Source organism: Bremia lactucae, linkage group LG8, assembly GCF_004359215.1.
Source record: "Bremia lactucae strain SF5 linkage group LG8, whole genome shotgun sequence".
NCBI lineage: Eukaryota > Oomycota > Peronosporomycetes > Peronosporales > Peronosporaceae > Bremia > Bremia lactucae.
Genome location: NC_090617.1, coordinates 2,897,143 through 2,914,616, shown reverse-complemented (window position 1 = coordinate 2,914,616; position 17,474 = coordinate 2,897,143). Strand labels below are relative to the sequence as shown.

At 45.1% G+C, this 17,474-nt stretch overlaps 5 protein-coding genes across 5 annotated transcripts; 3 read left to right on the top strand and 2 right to left on the bottom strand.

Annotated features, from left to right (window-relative positions):
* Positions 1-4,437: 4,437 nt before the first annotated feature.
* CCR75_005432 (uncharacterized protein) lies at positions 4,438-7,566 on the top strand (the record flags this gene model as incomplete). The annotated part of the gene is made up of 1 exon (XM_067963513.1): positions 4,438-7,566. One exon carries the CDS (start codon positions 4,438-4,440, stop codon positions 7,564-7,566), a length of 3,129 nt encoding a protein of 1,042 aa, XP_067815714.1.
* A 1,175-nt stretch (positions 7,567-8,741) lies between these two features.
* On the top strand, positions 8,742-9,323 carry CCR75_005433 (uncharacterized protein; the record flags this gene model as incomplete). Its single annotated transcript, XM_067963514.1, has 1 exon — positions 8,742-9,323. The coding sequence occupies one exon, from the start codon at positions 8,742-8,744 to the stop codon at positions 9,321-9,323; it is 582 nt and encodes a 193-aa protein (XP_067815713.1).
* A 458-nt stretch (positions 9,324-9,781) lies between these two features.
* On the top strand, positions 9,782-12,793 carry CCR75_005434 (uncharacterized protein; the record flags this gene model as incomplete). The annotated part of the gene is made up of 3 exons (XM_067963515.1): positions 9,782-9,826; positions 9,903-10,016; positions 10,087-12,793. 3 exons carry the CDS (start codon positions 9,782-9,784, stop codon positions 11,095-11,097), a joined length of 1,170 nt encoding a protein of 389 aa, XP_067815710.1. The 3' UTR covers positions 11,098-12,793.
* CCR75_005435 (uncharacterized protein) lies at positions 11,271-16,229 on the bottom strand (the record flags this gene model as incomplete). Its single annotated transcript, XM_067963516.1, has 1 exon — positions 11,271-16,229. The coding sequence occupies one exon, from the start codon at positions 16,227-16,229 to the stop codon at positions 11,271-11,273; it is 4,959 nt and encodes a 1,652-aa protein (XP_067815709.1).
* Positions 16,230-16,383: 154 nt separating this feature from the next.
* Positions 16,384-17,458, bottom strand: CCR75_005436 (uncharacterized protein; the record flags this gene model as incomplete). Its single annotated transcript, XM_067963517.1, has 2 exons — positions 16,384-16,636; positions 16,703-17,458. The coding sequence occupies 2 exons, from the start codon at positions 17,456-17,458 to the stop codon at positions 16,496-16,498; spliced, it is 897 nt and encodes a 298-aa protein (XP_067815712.1). The 3' UTR covers positions 16,384-16,495.
* Between the last annotated feature and the right edge of the window lie 16 nt (positions 17,459-17,474).

Here is a 17,474-nt window from a genome sequence, read left to right as displayed (position 1 = left end):
AATTTAATTGGTAAAAAAAGGTATTTATACTGAATACGATTAAATATAAATCAGTCTTAAAACTACTTCCTACTTGGTAAGTGCGCACGAGGAGCCGGATTACCGCTCCCGTGACGACACTTGACCAGAGTATTTAGTGCGTTGGGTGAGGTCGCTAACGCGCCCACCACAACTACCTCACTGCACCCAAGAGAAGCAGGTTAAACCGCTTCTCCGCCGTGCTAGGGTGTGTGTCTAAGTAGAGCGTGGCCGCATTACGACGTGCTCGCCTACACAACAGCTCTGTTGCTGATTGTTTTAAGTTTAATCAACCCCGCCAATCGCTGCTAGACGCATGAATGAGCGGTGCACAAGGAGTCGCTATACATAGCTTGATATTACTACTACATTTAATTAAGTAGACAAGAAGATCGTTACGTAGGAATTCAAATATACAGTTACAGCTTTACTTTTTCCTATACTAAGCTTTCTTAGTATCAGCCGTTAGCAGCTAAGACTTCTTAGCTACTTAAAACATTCCTCTACACGTCGTGTACGTGAAGGCACCTCACCTTCACTATTATCAGTGCAGGCTGGCTAGTACCGAAGCAGTACAAGCAAAAGGTTCCCTGTTACAAGTTACGGCTGTGGGTACCCGGAAGCAAAGGGCGCGATGCTCGCATCTATAATTTACGCATGGACAAGGTCCATGTGGATCGGATTCGCCAGTCACTGTGATGTACATTGATAATGACTAAAAACACCTCCGATTTACTATGCAGCAAGTATTGCATATGTCAAGAGTTTTTATTTTAGCTACATTTAGTTTGTGTAACGGGGCACTACGACTTGTACTGTTTCAGTACAGTCCACTCCGCACTGCTTCAGTTGCGAGTGGAGCCTTACGTTAAGTGACGTACACTGTACGTGCAGAGGAAGACTACTCTTAAGACAACTAGACTTAAGAGGGTAAAATGAAAACTGTATTAAATATAATTAAGTGTCTCTTGCTCTATCTTTGTAAATGTAAACTTAATTATAATCTAATACTAAACATGTAATTGAATTCTTATCTCTATCTTATCTTGTAACTCTCTTTGATTACTTCTACAGCTGATTAGTCTGCGGAATAAATAGACATAATGGTCTATACCTATTTATGGATAAGAATTCAGGAAATTACTATATAAAGTAATTTCCTTCAAATATTATCTACCTTTTAGATAATATTAATTAACAACCTTTTAGTGTTAATTTCATGTAACGATACACCCCGTTACATCTTGCTGTAACTCTCTTAGATTACCTTTACAGCTGATTAGTCTGCGGAATAAATAGATATAATGGTCTATACAGTAGAACCCCTCTAAAGTAATACGCTCTAAAGTAATAATACGTCCTAAGTAATAAAATTTCGTGGTCCCGAGTTGGGACTTAAGGTTGAAGTAATATTTTGCTAAAGTAATAAAGTAATATTTTTTAAAGTCCCACTATTAGTAGACACATACCCCAAAAGTAATATATTAAGTTGTATCTAAAAATTTTTTTTTTTCAAATAACTATACTTCTTTTGCCGCTTTTGAGAGAAATCGATGGAGAGTGACTTGCTTCTTTCCAGTAATCTGTATCCTTTCAAAATCGTCCAAAACTTCATTCAATTTCCTGTGAGTCGTGGAAGTATCACACTCCCTCTGCATGAAGTACAGTTTACACAACCTTATTGCATCAAGGACGTCCTTAGCTTTCACGGGGGCTGGCACTTCGCTATCATCCGCATCGGGAATCCCTCCTTCCACTTCTACAGGCAAAGACAATCCATGTTCTTCCATTGTTACTGCCACAATGTCTTCTACGTCAGGACTATAGGCGACCTCTCTCTCCAAGGGGTTGTTGAGGATGGCGTCGATGTCCATTGGATTGCGGTACAGTTGATTATTCTGTAACATCAGGTCATCTGCAACATTTGCGGGGGGTTCGGTCGCCCTAGCAGGAACTTGGATGTTCAAGCTTGATGTCCGAATTTTGCAGTGATTAAAACAATTACGAATAGTTTCCTTGGTCACCATATTCCAGGCCTCCACAGCCGACACCATCGCCTTCAAAACATCCACTTTTTTATGCGCTTCCACATTGTCAAGTGTTTCATCCAGCTCCAATGCTCTTAGCAAGTTGCGATTGAAAATTTTCCTGTAAAAGGCCTTCAAAGTTCGAATAATGCCTGCATCACAAGGCTGAATTCGGGAAGTTGTGTTGGGCGGCAGGTAAAGGATTTTAACATTGGCCAGCTCCGGCAAGCTGTCAATTGGAACATGAGCAGGACAATTGTCCATAATCAGCAGCACCTGTCTTCTCCCCATCCTCCGATTAAACCATTGTAGCCATTCCAAAAACAATACACTGTTCATCCAAGCCTTCGGGTTTGCCCTGTAGTGGCAGCCAAGGTTCTGACGATTGATATTTTTGAGACAACGGGGATTCAAGTATTTCCCAATCACCCAAAGTGGGACACGATCTGAGCCATCTCCGTTGGCACAAACAACAAAAGTTAGCCGTTTCTTGTGCTGCTTGCGGCCCTCCAGTTGCTTCGTTGCAAGTGAACGATCAGCCTAAAGTGAGGAGGCAATAAATTTTAGTATTTGAAGTTGCTTCCAAAGTGATTTCAACTGGCCCCGACATACCTGAAGTCGGTAAAACAAACCCGTTTCATCCATATTGTAGATATCCCTCCATTCATACTGATCCAAAACTTCTCGAATTGCGGGTAAGGATTGCTCGAGTATCTCCATGTTAACCGAACCGCTCTCTCCATGTCTCACTCGCTCTTTGATTCCATATCGAGCTTTGAACCTGTTCAACCAGCCATTGGAGAATTGAAACGTATTTGTGTCTTGATCGGGGTACAGTCTCTCCAACAAAATCCTCCCCTTTTCTTTATAAAGTTCACCCGAGAGATCCATGACATCTTCGTAAGTTCGCACAAATTTGTAAAGTGCCTCTTCCATGAGAGGGTATTCTACAGTCTTCTGACGCTTCGCATCCATACTAATTTTTGCTCCGTCTCCTGCACCAGCTTTTTCACCTTGGGAGATCCAGTGCTCCTGCTGCTTGAGAATCTTGGAAATCGCAGCTTGACTGACAGTCATGCCAAATTTCTCTACCACCCATTGTGCAATATCCTTCTGTGTTCCACTGGTATCACGCTTCCTTTTACTGATAGCTATGCGGATTTCATTAGTGATAGGAGCATGAGCAACCTTCAGGTGTGCTTTCGCCATTTTTTGTGTTAAGTTTGCAGTTCTTGCTTAGACGTTTAGATTTGCCGTTCCCGTTCTGTACTTCTTATAAATATTTTAGTTTAGTTAAAGTGTCAAAGTTGAAGCTTCACGTCGAGGGTTAGGGTTAGGCAATGCGTCAGCTGCACATTGAGCTTCCTAAACGAAAATTTTCTGGAGAGAAGAGGTTGGCATCTAAAGTAATAAAACGCATAAAGTAATATTACTTTTCGGTCCTAAGAGTATTACTTTAGAGGGGTTCTACTGTACCTATTTATGAATAAGAATTCTGAATATTACTATATAAAGTAATATCCTCCAAATATTATCTATCTTTTAGATACTATATTAATTAACAACCTTTAAGTGTTAATTTCATGTAACGATACACTCCGTTACAATGCATCTAATGTCCCACTGGCCAAGCGTACCAATGGTAGCTCCGAGTTCTCAATCGAAAGACATATCCCAGTCATTGCCTTACGAGACTTCCGCTTACACATCTCTTGGTACAACGCCGTCAGCGGTTCTTAAACCTCACGTCACTGCACACGACCTCCCACAGCGAGCAGCATCTACATGCTACCTCTAAGCTGATAATCACTTCTAGCCAACTGAAGCTTATAGAATCTTCTATACTTCATTTGTTCTTACTACAGCAAGACATATATTTTAGCTAAATTGACGTGCTTCAAACCATGCTAAGCCACTAAATAGGTGTGCAATTAATTGAATCGTTTTATACTTCGAATAGAAGTGGTCACCCGAGACACATATAATAATTGCTAAAATTCTTTGCGCGCTTCTTTGTGCAGCCGATAGATGAGATTGTCAAGAAGACGAAAATGTCCATCGATTTTCTGGAATTTCCAGAACATTGTGCGAGACGTACCAAAAAAAAAAATCGAGCACTACACTACCTCGTACATTATGTGTACTTTCGCATCTCGTTATCACTCTCAATCCCACCACGTTCTTTTGCTTCCCACATCCCTCCTAATCTCGTAGCGCCCACATCATCATCGCAGCCGTTTTATTCTTCACTTGAAACCAGTCGTTACTTTTCAATCGAAACCCATCGGTATCAAATTTACCGGGTTTTTATTTCAGCCTCAAATCTTTGCCACGCGGCCATCATCAGTTTAGATAATAGAGTGGAAAAAGCAAAAACATCCATTCTAAGAGCATGGCCGAGACTCTTCGCTATGAGCTCGAGACGCCGGAGGCTGTTCTTGAGCACTTTCATGTGACTGAGGAACGAGGTCTAAGCACTTTTGAGGTCGAAAAGCGTCGTGTCCAGTGTGGTTTTAACGAATTGGACAAGGAAGAGGGCACGCCGTTATGGAAGCTCGTATTGGAGCAATTTGACGATGCTTTGGTGAAAATCCTCCTCGGTGCGGCCGTCGTTTCGTTTGTTCTTGCAGTCTTTGAAGGCAGTGGCGAAGAAGGCATTGGTGCGTTTGTCGAGCCCCTTGTGATCCTCGTGATTCTCGTATTAAACGCGATCGTGGGCGTTTGGCAAGAGTCGAATGCCGAGGCGGCGCTTGAAGCGTTAAAAGACTTGCAATCCGAGAATGCCCGTGTCATGCGTGATGGTGCGATGGTGACGTTACCAGCGCGTGAGCTCGTGCCTGGTGACGTTGTCGAGATACGCGTTGGTGACAAAATTCCGGCCGACATGCGGTTATTATCGATGAAAACCACTGCAATTCGAGTCGAACAGGCGCAAATGACTGGTGAATCCACATCAGTAAACAAGGGCATTGATGCATTGCCTTCTGGTACGGAGAATTTGATACAAGCCAAGACGAATATGCTCTTTGCGACTACGGTTGTCGTGAATGGCTTAGGCTCGGGGGTTGTTACAAACGTGGGTATGACGACCGAGATTGGTAAGATCCAACAATCGGTTCAAGAAGCGTCGAAAGACGAAGAACGAACGCCTTTAACGAAGAAATTGGACGAATTTGGCGAATTATTGTCGAAAGTCATTGCTATCGTCTGTCTTGTGGTGTGGATGATTAATTACAAGAACTTTTTTGATCCCATGCATGGATCGGTGTTTAAAGGATGTATCTATTACTTTAAAATTGCCGTGGCATTGGCCGTCGCCGCGATTCCAGAAGGTCTTCCCGCTGTAATTACAACGTGTTTAGCTCTTGGAACCCGTAAAATGGCCAAAAAAAATGCGATTGTACGGAAATTACCATCGGTCGAGACATTGGGATGCACGACCGTGATTTGTTCGGACAAGACGGGCACGTTAACGACCAATGAAATGTCGTGTGTGACGTTTTCACACTTGGGGAAGACCGAGACGGAGCTTGTAACGTATGACGTTGAAGGACATTCGTATGCTCCAATTGGGAAGATTACAGGCGCGGCAATGGCTCAATACAAAGCCGTGTTGTCGTTGCAACAAGTCTGTGCACTTTGTAATGAGTCGGCGATTGAATACCGCGACGACAAGTATGTACGAATTGGAGAACCTACGGAAGCGGCATTAAAAGTACTTGTGGAGAAGATTGGGTTTCCACACGATGCGGTAAAAGACGCGGAAATGCAAACTTTACGTGCGTCGTATCCGGAGCAAGCCGCTCAATTTTGCAATGAAATGCTTGCCGAACAAAACAAGAAATTGGCAATACTCGAGTTTTCAAGAGATCGTAAATCTATGTCGGTCATTTGTTCAAAATCAAATGTACTGCCACACCGTGCGACGCGCTCTGCGACGAATGTATTGCTTGTGAAAGGCGCTCCAGAAGGTTTGATTGATCGATGTACGCACGTGGAATTAGGCGATGGAAGTGTCAAGTTATTAACGGATGCAGGTCGACACGTGTTGTTGTCGCACGTGTCGAGTTTAGCACGGAAATCACTGCGTTGTCTTGCATTAGCAAAGAAGGAAGTAACGGGTGAATTGGGATCGTATGATGGAGATCGTCATCATCCGGCTCATAAGCAATTGGAACAAACGGAACACTTTGCCGCAATTGAGTCGGAATTGACATTTATTGGACTTGTGAGTATGTTGGACCCACCTCGTCCAGAAGTGCGTCCAATGATTGCCATGTGTCAAACTGCGGGAATTCGTGTAATTTGTATCACTGGCGACAATAAACTCACGGCTGAGAGTATTTGTGCGAAGATTGGTATTTTTAACGAAGGCGATGATTTATCGATGCGATCGTTTACTGGAGGCGAATTCTTTGCGTTGCCTGTCGACACGCGTAATAAGCACTTGTCCAATGGCTATGGAATGGTGTTTTCACGCACGGAACCAAAGCATAAACAACAGCTTGTCAAGATGTTGAAACAGCTTGGGGAAGTCACGGCTATGACGGGCGATGGTGTGAATGACGCTCCTGCGTTAAAACAAGCGGATATTGGCATTGCAATGGGTATCACCGGCACGGAAGTGGCCAAAGAGGCAGCAGATATGGTGCTTGCGGATGATAATTTTGCTACCATTGTCGCTGCGGTCGAAGAAGGGCGTGCGATTTATAACAATATGCAAGCGTTTATTCGATACTTGATTTCGTCGAATATTGGTGAAGTGGCTGCGATCTTTTTAACTGCTGCGCTCGGACTTCCGGAAGGATTGATTCCAGTACAATTACTATGGGTGAATCTCGTAACTGATGGACCTCCCGCAACAGCATTGGGCTTTAATCCTCCAGATGCGGATATTATGAAGAAACCCCCTCGTCGAAGCGATGACGCTTTGATTACTCGGTGGGTGTTTTTCCGGTACATGGTCGTTGGGATTTACGTGGGTTTTGCCTGTGTGGGAGTCTTTGCGTACTGGTACATGTACTACGAAGCGTCAGGAGATGGCCACACGCTTATTACGTATGATCAATTGAGTCACTGGACCAAATGCCACGAATGGCAAAACTTTACGGTTGCCAATTTTGATGGCATGGATTTTTCCAAGGATCCTTGCCGTTACTTTACCGATGGCAAAAAGACTGCCTCGACGCTGTCACTGTCGGTTTTAGTGGCCATTGAAATGTTTAATGCATTGAATGCACTCTCGGAAGACGGGAGTTTGCTTACGATGCCACCGTGGGCGAATCCGTACTTGCTTATTGCGATGGTGGTTTCGTTTGCCATGCACTTTGTGATTCTCTACGTGGACGTATTGGCCGACACGTTTAGTGTCATTCCATTGGATTTGAACGAGTGGCTCGTGGTGCTTGCTTTTTCCTTGCCAGTGATTTTAATTGACGAAGTACTCAAGTTTCTTGGCCGTCGCATCCATGCACGTGAACTCAAGCATCGCATGGACGAGTGGGAGAAGAAGACGCAGTAAATTGAACGGTAAATCGAAGGTCCTGGCTCGTTTGTGCGAGGTGTGTGTGCGATAAGATGAAAGTCTCGTGTCGATTCGTTAAAGAAGCTTTGGGGATTTGTTGTCGCGGCATCTTAAGTGCCACGCCTTTAGTTTTGTTAGGCATGCTAGCAGGAAATAGATCGGACGTTTTACTGAAGTAGGCTTTATATGAATGAAGTGGTCTTTTAGATGCGGTTTTATTTTATTCTTCATTTGTGTAAATGTTTATGTTATTACGGAAGTGTGAAGTAGCGATTCGGATGCCTTGCTTCAACTCGAGCGGGAACAGTCGCAAGGATAACATGAGACAACTGCGTACGTCGCAGGGCTGAAAGTATGCAAGACTCCAGTCGTTGGTTTTTTTCTGCGAGTTTCCGACAGTGCACGACCGGCGGTGGTATCTTGGAGATCCAGATGTGTTAATGACTCGAGTCATACATTTGATAAAAAAAATGATGAAACTTGCGAGTTTTTTAGACCATGGAGGGGCTTGTGTCATTAAAAAGAGACACTTTGTAACGACTTGACTTTGAAAAGTCATCAAGTACAATAATAAGAAGCTGCGGCCAATGCACAGGCGTAAAAGCCAGCGCCAGTCGCATCTGACGCATAGAATTCCCTTGAACTATCGCAGCCATGCACGATCGCTGATCAGGCTGATGTGTTTAACTTGTCGCGGATCTCGCGCTGCAGAAAGGGAATTTTGTAGCGATCAGATGCGTTAGTCAAGTACGCGGCCGTCGAGCCTCTCTGCGCTATGCCAAAGTTGCCATCGTATCCCGTGGCCATGCTAATGGCGGCTTTATCTGTGATATCTTTTAAATCTACCACGTATAACAAGACGAGTGTATGGGTCGCCGCAGTCGTGCCATTGCGATCCACACGCTTTACGATGGATTTCGAACATTAGTACCTTGGCTCATTCCGAAAACGGAGATTTCTTAGACACGTATAAAACGTTGCTGTAATCGAAGTAACTCACGTGTTTTTATCCGTCCGAATTATGTACGCCTCTCGACATTAGTATGGGGCAGTACTGAGCTAGTCCATCTCTGTCCCTCACCCTTTCTCCCCAAAAAACCGTGGGATAAATGGCTCAGTTGTCAATTTAGAAGCTGCTGCGTAACGACGGGGTACACTCTGTAATCCAAACCATGACGCGAAGCGTACTCCTGAACCTGCTCCACGTGCCGACGAAGGAAGACCCGATGGTGGACAACCACCACGGTAGCTTCCACGTTGACCCCTACCATGGCTCAAGCAAGTCGATGGACGACAAGAGTCGCTTGCGCAAACTCACGTCGCTCAGTTACTTGGGCGGCAAATTGCGCATTATGTTCCAGCGCGAGCTTCGAGACACGATTCTATGCGAGGACGAACTCCTGCCGCGTGCCAACAAGCGCAATCTCTATGAGATCATTCATTGCAACGACAAGACCACGTCTCCGGGCTTTGACCCGTTGATTGAGTTGAGCGACTCGGTTCGACTTGCCGAAAAGGATGAACCTAGTAAAGCACAACGTTCGTGTACGAATTGCTCCAAGTGTTTTCAGCGGGAATTAAGCCGTTTCGACCAGTACTGTGGGCTCGACTGCAAGACAGCGCACCGTATGCGTCAAGCTTCTCACTACCTGGCATACCAGTCATCATCTTTAGTTTCGGAGGACATGCTCGCGGTACGTGCTGCGGCAGCACGTCCACCGCCGCGCTTTACGACCCGTTCCGCCACGAGTTAATCGGGCACGGGAGAGAAGAATTGTTACGCCACGCCGTGTACTATAGAACTTAGAGAGACGACTCTGTAATGTTATTAAACTATTTTAATTCGTGCTCTATTTTAGGACTTGTAGCGTGAAGTAATGTTGCACGTCATCAACTTTTCCGACCGAGGGGTTATCCTTTTTTCCGGCCGTTTTGCGGGCCATTGCTAACGTCACAAAACGACCTTTTATATAAACGTTTTTCCTATGTGGAGGAAAGGCAAGCACGACGACAACGCAAGTCGAATCTAGAAGATATGCTGTGGTTGACAAAAGAAGGCCAGGAACTTACTTGCCAAAGGCCATTGAAGAGACTATCTCGCATGCTCAGCGTGTATCCCACTCTATGATGTACCGTAGTCTATCCAACTAGGTGCGATTTTATCAAGGAGGGGGATTCAATTTAGCGAAATCGAGTACGACGAGAAGTTGCGATGGTGGCCGCAAACAAGATTGTCGTGTGCGACAACGGTACGGGGGTACGTTTCTCCTGCAGTGATACTCGAAGGGTGTAACCACAACGACAATATCTCATGTGCAATGGTTACGACATAGTTTGTCAAGGCTGGCTTCGCTGCTGAGAACTTCCCTAAAGCGATTTTTCCATCGCTCGTCGGACGTCCCGTGCTGCGTGCCGAGGAGGCTGTACAATCCGATATTTTGTTTAAAGTGCGACTGGAAGTTTGCGCCACATTCCGTCCTTAATGCAGCACTCTGATGTCTCGATGCTGTACTGCAGGATATCATGTTTGGCGATGAGGCTGCCGCGGTGCGCTCAAACCTCGAGATCTCGTACCCCGTTGAGAACGGAATTGTCAAGAATTGGGCTGATATGGAAAAACTGTGGGACTATACTTTTAAGGAGCGCTTGAATATCGATCCAAAGGGCTACCGTATTCTGCTTACAGAGCCACCGCTGAATCCCAAGCGTAACCGCGAGAAACTTGTCGAGACGATGTTTGAAAAGTACGGCTTTGAAGGCTGCAACATTACAACGCAGGCCATGCTCACGCTTTACGCCCAGGGGATAACCACAGGAGTGGTTATTGATACGGGGGACGGGGTTACGCACGTTGTACCCGTGTACCAGGGTTACGTACCCCAACACCTGATTTGCCGTTTAGACGTTGCGGGACGTCATATTACCAATTACCTTATCAAGCTCATGCTATTGCGTGGGTACCCTTTAAATCGTACAGCGGACTTTGAGACGGCTCGTCAAATTAAAGAGAAATGGTGCTACGTGGCGTACGACACGGCTGCAGAGCGTAAATTGGCGCTTGAAACGACGGTTTTGGAGGAATCGTACGAGCTCCCGGATGGTCGTATAGTTCGATTGGGTCGAGAACGGTTTGAAGCACCGGAAGCGCTGTTTAATCCGAGTTTAATCGACGTAGAGGGCGCGGGGCTGAGTGACATGGTCTTTGACATGTGTATGAAAGCTGATATTGATCTACGCACGGACTTTTTTAAAAACGTCGTGCTCTCGGGGGGTTCGAGTATGTACCCTGGGCTACCAAGTCGTTTGGAAAAGGATATTAAACAGCGATACCTCACAGACGTTCTGAAGGGCGACAAAAGTCGTTTGAGTAAGTTTCGGTTGCGTATTAATGACCCGCCACGCCGCAAACACTTGGTGTTTCAAGGCGGTAGCGTCTTGGCGGATGTCATGAAGGACAATGATGCGTTTTGGTTGCTCAAGAAAGAATACGACGAGCAAGGACTGCGTATTCTCGACAAATTGCAGTAAAAGTCGTTATTTCCATTACATGGAACTTGCGGAATTGTGTGTCAATTAATGCTGATGAACTCGATAGCCAATTATGTGAATATTGATCGGCATTTCCACTTTTTCTACTTTAAATGTCTACGCAAAACAGCTCATTTCTTGCTAAGCATCGTGCTATTTGCAATCGATTCCAATTAATCGTCTTCATCACTTGAAAACATCAAATCTTCCATCAGCTCGTCATCTACATTGTCGATTGCCAATCCACTTTCATGGCAAACGTAAGCGTACGCATCTTTCCCTACAGTCTCTAACAATGGTCCCATGAAAACATCACGAATAAGTTGCAAATCATGCCCCGAGTCTAAGAACACGGCAGCAACAAGCGCTTCAAACACATCGGCAAACATCTTGGGCAAAGAGTAATCGTTTCCACTATTGGCCGTTTTTTTGCCTCTCGCCTTGTGTTTTTGAGAGATTCCAACGGCTTTCAATGGCGGACTTAGACCCGAACTCGCTTCACTACGTGCATACTTTCGCTCAATCGACGTGACATACTCCATTGTCTCGCGATCAATACGAACGGCTCCTGTAAAGATACACTCGTCCACGCCAAACCACGCTAGTGCAGTTTTACCAAGCGCATCGTTCGAGACCGTGGCGCTTTTCCACTGTGAAAGCGATCCTGGCAGCCATTGATCATACATTAAAAAGGCGTACGATAGCGTCAGGTACTCAATCAACGCATCGCCGAGGTACTCGAGCCGCTCGTAGTCACCTTTCCACACCGTCTTCTTTCGCTTCTGACGATGTGTTCGACCTTCAATGGGACTTTCACCAGTACTTTCAATAGCAATAGAAGCGTCCATTTGATCCAAATGCAGCACAAGTTGACCAACGGACGGGTGGGTCACCGCTTCGAGCAAAAGGCGCTTGTTACGAAAAGTGTACTTTAATCGCTGCTGCAAGAGCATAAGTCTTCTTGGAAGATCTTCGAATTGAGGTATTTTAAAATTAAGACTCAATGGAATCTGTTCCCCCCCACGCGACGTTATCGCTGCGTCGTATAGCTCATTAGGAAAACAATCCGGATAGAACGGCCGTGCAAAGTTACTCGACGGGTGTTCAAGAACACTGACACCAATCCATTTCAGAAAGTAGCGAGCCCCTTGTTCTCCTTGACCGACCAAATACGCACCAGTAATTGCTTCGAGAACATCTGCTATCCACTTTGCTGGAGCGACGATCGGATCAGGCGTCTTACCCATGCACGAAGGTTTCCAGCATTGAAATGGATGCTGCTCGACTTCCGCGGGGTACAAAATATAATGATGTAGCCGAGCAGCTAGTGCAAATTGGTTAAGTCGATCATTCCGAATAATATCGCGACGAAGTTGCGTCAGCTGCCCTTCTTGATGAATATCTTTTCGTTGTTCATACATATACCACGAAGTCTCAAGTTTTAAGTACGTATCACCTAGGATTTCAAGACGCTCGTACGCAGGTTTTGTCGTTGCTTCATCCAACAAATTCATATCAAGCTCCAAACCAATCTTTTCCATGAGATGTGAGATTTGACACTTGCGTTCGAATTCGTAAAGAAGCGGAACGAGACCCATGGCATCGAAAAAACGACTCTTTGATAACCGCAAGCGTGATGTGTATTGCGGAATCAAGAATCGCTCGTTAAATTTGGTTTTAAATTGCGCAATGCTTCCTTCGTCGTTATGGCGCTGCATCACTCGACGGATAATGGGCACGATAGGTGGCACTTGAATACCGTAGATTAATGGCTGGTCTCCGTCGGCCTCTTCGAGCTGTTGTCGAGTATGCCAGCGACCAAGAATTGGGTTTCCTGGCGATGACTTTCCTTTTTTAAGATGAGTTGCCCACACTAAATTGTCAGCCAAGTATTCCTTGCGAATATCATCTACCGTGCGATCAGACAAAGCTTGTACTACGTAACTCACATTAAGCCGATGGGTGGGGACGCAGATCCATTCTTCGACTGTATTCGCATCTTTAACAGTAGGTAGCGGCCAGATTGGTTCAAGCAAAGGTTTTCCAATTATCTCGCGAACAATGTCCCAGTCTAGCGACAGTGTCGATGATTTCTCTGACTCTTTCATAATACTCGGCACGATTAAATATCCCTTGTCATTCTGCTCCGAGAACTCGTCCCATACATCGTCACTTGCAATATCCACGTCGCGCACGGCATCCTGAACGCCCATACAAGCCAGACGCATGACTACTAAATGAAAATGCAGTACATCGTGAAGCTCTTGCTTCGTAAGAGTTAATGTTAATGGCCGCTTTGCTAGCGTAATTGGCTGGATCTCTGGTGACATCACGCCACTGACTGCAAAGTCGTAGCGCCAGCCTGTGTTGGTATTGCCCGTATACAATTCATTCGTCGCCAAGATAGCATAGCGCGCTCCACTAAGACCATAGAAACACATGCTTGTCGACCATTCCTCTCCTTCTTCACTACTAATAGCAGCTTCTTGCGTAAGGCTCCGGATCGAGCGCAAACTTAGCTCCACTGCACTTACCGGCGGTAAGTCATACGACGATTGGGTCGACAGATCTGTTAGTTGTGCATATCTTGTGGGAATTTCGTCGCTTTCTCCAAGCACGATTGTGTCGTCTCCTGCAGCACCCTCGCTATTGCTCTTGTACGTTTCAGGATCATAATCGTCCTTGTGAATGGTAGCGACTTGGTCATCTAGGAGCTTTGATCGGAAATATTTGTCCACTAAACCCTTCTTTAGTAGTTCTTCAATCGCCTTGAACGCAACAATACCCTTTGCTTCATCTTGACTTTGTACTTGTTGCGAATACAGTTGTTTCTTGATTCTCAAAGCTCCTGGTAATTTGAGAGTTGCTGAATAAATAAATCGTCCATTCGAAACAGCTTCTTCATCGCTCTCGTCTCCATTTTTGTCAGCATTTGCTTTCACTTGCTCAACTGCTTCAATTTTCATCTCGTCAATATTATCAGTCAACTTTGCATTGTATTTCAGCAGCTTTTTCTTCGCTCGTTTTAACGACGGGGCCATGTGTTTTGCTGTTGATATTCTTTTGACAACATACTGCGGGCGGCGGTCGTACGTGTCCAAGCCAGGAAGCGTATCACAAAACTTACTTAAACACAAGACGCTGTTTTTCACGTTTAAAATCGCCCCCGTGTCGTGATCTATCAGCTCATATGAAGTCACGATCGGTTGCAGTCGTCTTAAGTTTGTTAAAACGTGGCTTTCGACTTGCAATGAGGCTACTGAAGAGTCAATTGGATTCGATGTGGCTGAGAAAGGCATCAGCAATCTGCTGCTTTCATTTGCCAAGCTCGAAGCTGGCTGAATAGCTGGCGCGTGGGACTGACTGCTTTCGATCTCAAGACGAATATGTTCTTGCATTTGACGAATTAATACCTCAAACTTTTTTCGAGCAACCACGCTATCTTCCGTAATATACTTAATAAATCCTTTCGACAAATCTGCCCGTTTGCCATAATCGTACAATTTATTAGACTCCAGCAATTCGTTCATTACGACGACTAAGTCGCACGGAGGTGGAGCAAGGCGAACTTTATGCGAACTAATTACCACCGATGTCGTCACCAGGATCTTTGTCTCGTAATTTGTAAACATTTGCATGATTTTTAAAAACGAAGAGAATCGCAGCGAACCAGAGATACGAGCATTGCTACTGCCGAGCATGCAGCAACTTGGAGGTAAATCGAAATCAAATAACGCGGCTGTAATATATTCAGCAACGACACGGCAGTGACACCGTCTTTCAAGGAAGACCCAAACACGAACGTCTTTTGTTTCGATCGAATTGCAAAACCGATTTTTGACAATCTCAGTCGTTTTTAAAAGACGTGGTGACGCCTCTTGTGTCCCACAGAGCTTTGATTGAGCCGACAACCACGACAAAACCTTTAAAATTGGACGAATTTTAAACTTTGTACTCTCCTCAATATCAACATCGGCTCCAATAAATCGAGCAATCAACCGTTCTGTCTTTGTCAGTTGCGTAGAAACAGCTTCTTTCTCCACACTCTCAGCAACACTACTAGTCTCTATTCTGTCACGCTCTTCCATGTCTTCCTCAATTTCTTCCTCTTCCAATAAACTAGAACCGTCACTTTGTATTAAATCTTCAATCTCCAAATCGTCCGTATCTCCATTCGAACTCTGCTGTTTGCGTTTTTTTCGATTGTTCACATTGTCTGGATCGAGTACAATACACGCTTGTAAATTCATTTGCAGCTCCATTTCGATGTATTTCCATAGACACCATTGCCCCAAATGTTCATACACGACTTCAGCATCCTGAATGAATCGATTGACTTTATCTTGTTTCTTCCGCTCATCGTATACAGCTGCAGAATTTCCTAATTCCAATTCCAATCGATAAAGATGTACCAAATCTATTTTTTTACTATTTTCGCCCAGTAAAAAGTCTCTTGTATTAAAACTGCCATTCCGTGTGCTCTTATTCTCAAATACCTCGCAATGTAAAGGCGGAAACGACGGCTCCATTGAGAATGATGGTAAAATTGGCAGCATATTAAATACATGGATATGCTTTAGCAATGGATTCGTCACGGGCTCCCAATCCATCTTGGATGCTGGCAGTCTAGAGGTTGCAAAGATTCGAAGCGACGTAGCTGACGCTAGCTCCTTCATTAAACCCGTCAGCAACTTAAAAAAAGATGGCAACTCTGCGTGGACAACGTCCCAGTCTTCCACAGCAAGAAAAGTGACATCCGAAAGATTTAATACGTTTTTGCGCAGCAATTCTTGCAGAATTAGTGGCGACAAGATCGTGATTTGGCCTCGCGCAGCTTGTAATTGACCACGAGCGTACGCTTGGTCCTCGAGCCACTGGATTGCCTCTGCAGTATCACTGCAAAGAATGCGGACGCCGGATAGTCTTGCGAGTTGAGACTGTAACATTGAACGACTCGAAGGCGACGACGCGACTGCTAGCGCATGCAGCAGTGGACTGGAGGCAGCCGCCTCGCACAGCAGGGTGCAGCTGACGAAGGACTTTCCCACAGGTTGTGTGCTGCTTACCATCACGCTACGATAACGCGCCACGGCCACGATCTCGCGTTGGTGCTCCCACAGCGAGCCGTCCATGATTTCAAGCACTTGGAGTAAAGAGAAAATATCATGACGTATGACTTTTTATGCACCGGAAGAATCGACGGTCTCCTGTATACAATATCTGCTCTAAGAGCAGATCAACTTTAATGTGAAGGGTGATGTTACACGATTGTACATAGTGCATGGTACCGTGTGCCAATTGTAAATTTACTTGGAATAAATTACAAAATTGACCCTTTACTTATGAAAAAAGGACGACTTGACACGATTTTTTAAACTTGGTGGAATCAGTCTCAACTTTACTCGGAATATGTCAATTTTCGGAGCAAGTTTTCCCAATGCAACGAGTCGGCGTCTAGTAATTGCCATCGAAACTCAAGGGGCTTGGATGCGTGTAAGTGTCCGAGGTAACCAAGCCTGCCACAATAGATGTAAGGATTCTATCACAACAAAGTCAGCTCAATCCGGAAAGCAAACGATTAAATGAGCTAAGAAAGCTCCTATACCTGAGTCTGTCGAAGGAAGAGCAGCACTGGCTCTTTATTTATGTCGCTTTTATTATTGTAAGTCTCATGAAATCGCAAGCTTTCACTCCCTCTCTCGGTATTTCGTAGTCGCCGAACTAATGGTGACTCATCGTGCCATCTATGCTGTCCGAACCACTGGAAATAAACTGCAATGCTTCCATTCACCACCTCGTGACGAAACACATTGTCATACGGCGAATCGCTCTCAAGATTCACAAACAGCGCGATCGCATTTTTCCACGGCTGCACGCCACTCATCTTTGAGAATTTGGCAACGTACCCAGGCGGGCACATACTCTGCATCACAGTATTCTTACCCATAGGCAACAGTTGTGTCCCTAGCCATTGTGAATGAAAATTTTCGAGCTCAATGCTTATCTGAGAGCTCGAAAGATGCACTGTTTTGCCCTGATTCCGAGTTGACAGCGGCGAAATTGGCAAATTAAAGAGCTCTATACGTTCCACAAGCTCAAGACTTTCCACTTTTGATCGTTTGCGTCGAGACGGCAGTTCTCGTAGCGCCATGACCGTCTTGATCTCCGTCTCTTCAAGTTCGGCAGCCCTTTCAGTCTGCTGAAGCTGTCGCAGCGATCGTCTCACAGGATGCAATTCTTTCTTCTTGTTAGCATGTGTTGAAGTATGTCGCGGAATTTTAATTACATGCAGTGCCTGTAAGACTCTCTGGTTTGCCTCGATGCGGCGCTGGCGCTTGGCCTCGTACTCGCTTAGCTCCATCAGCTTTTAAACCGCA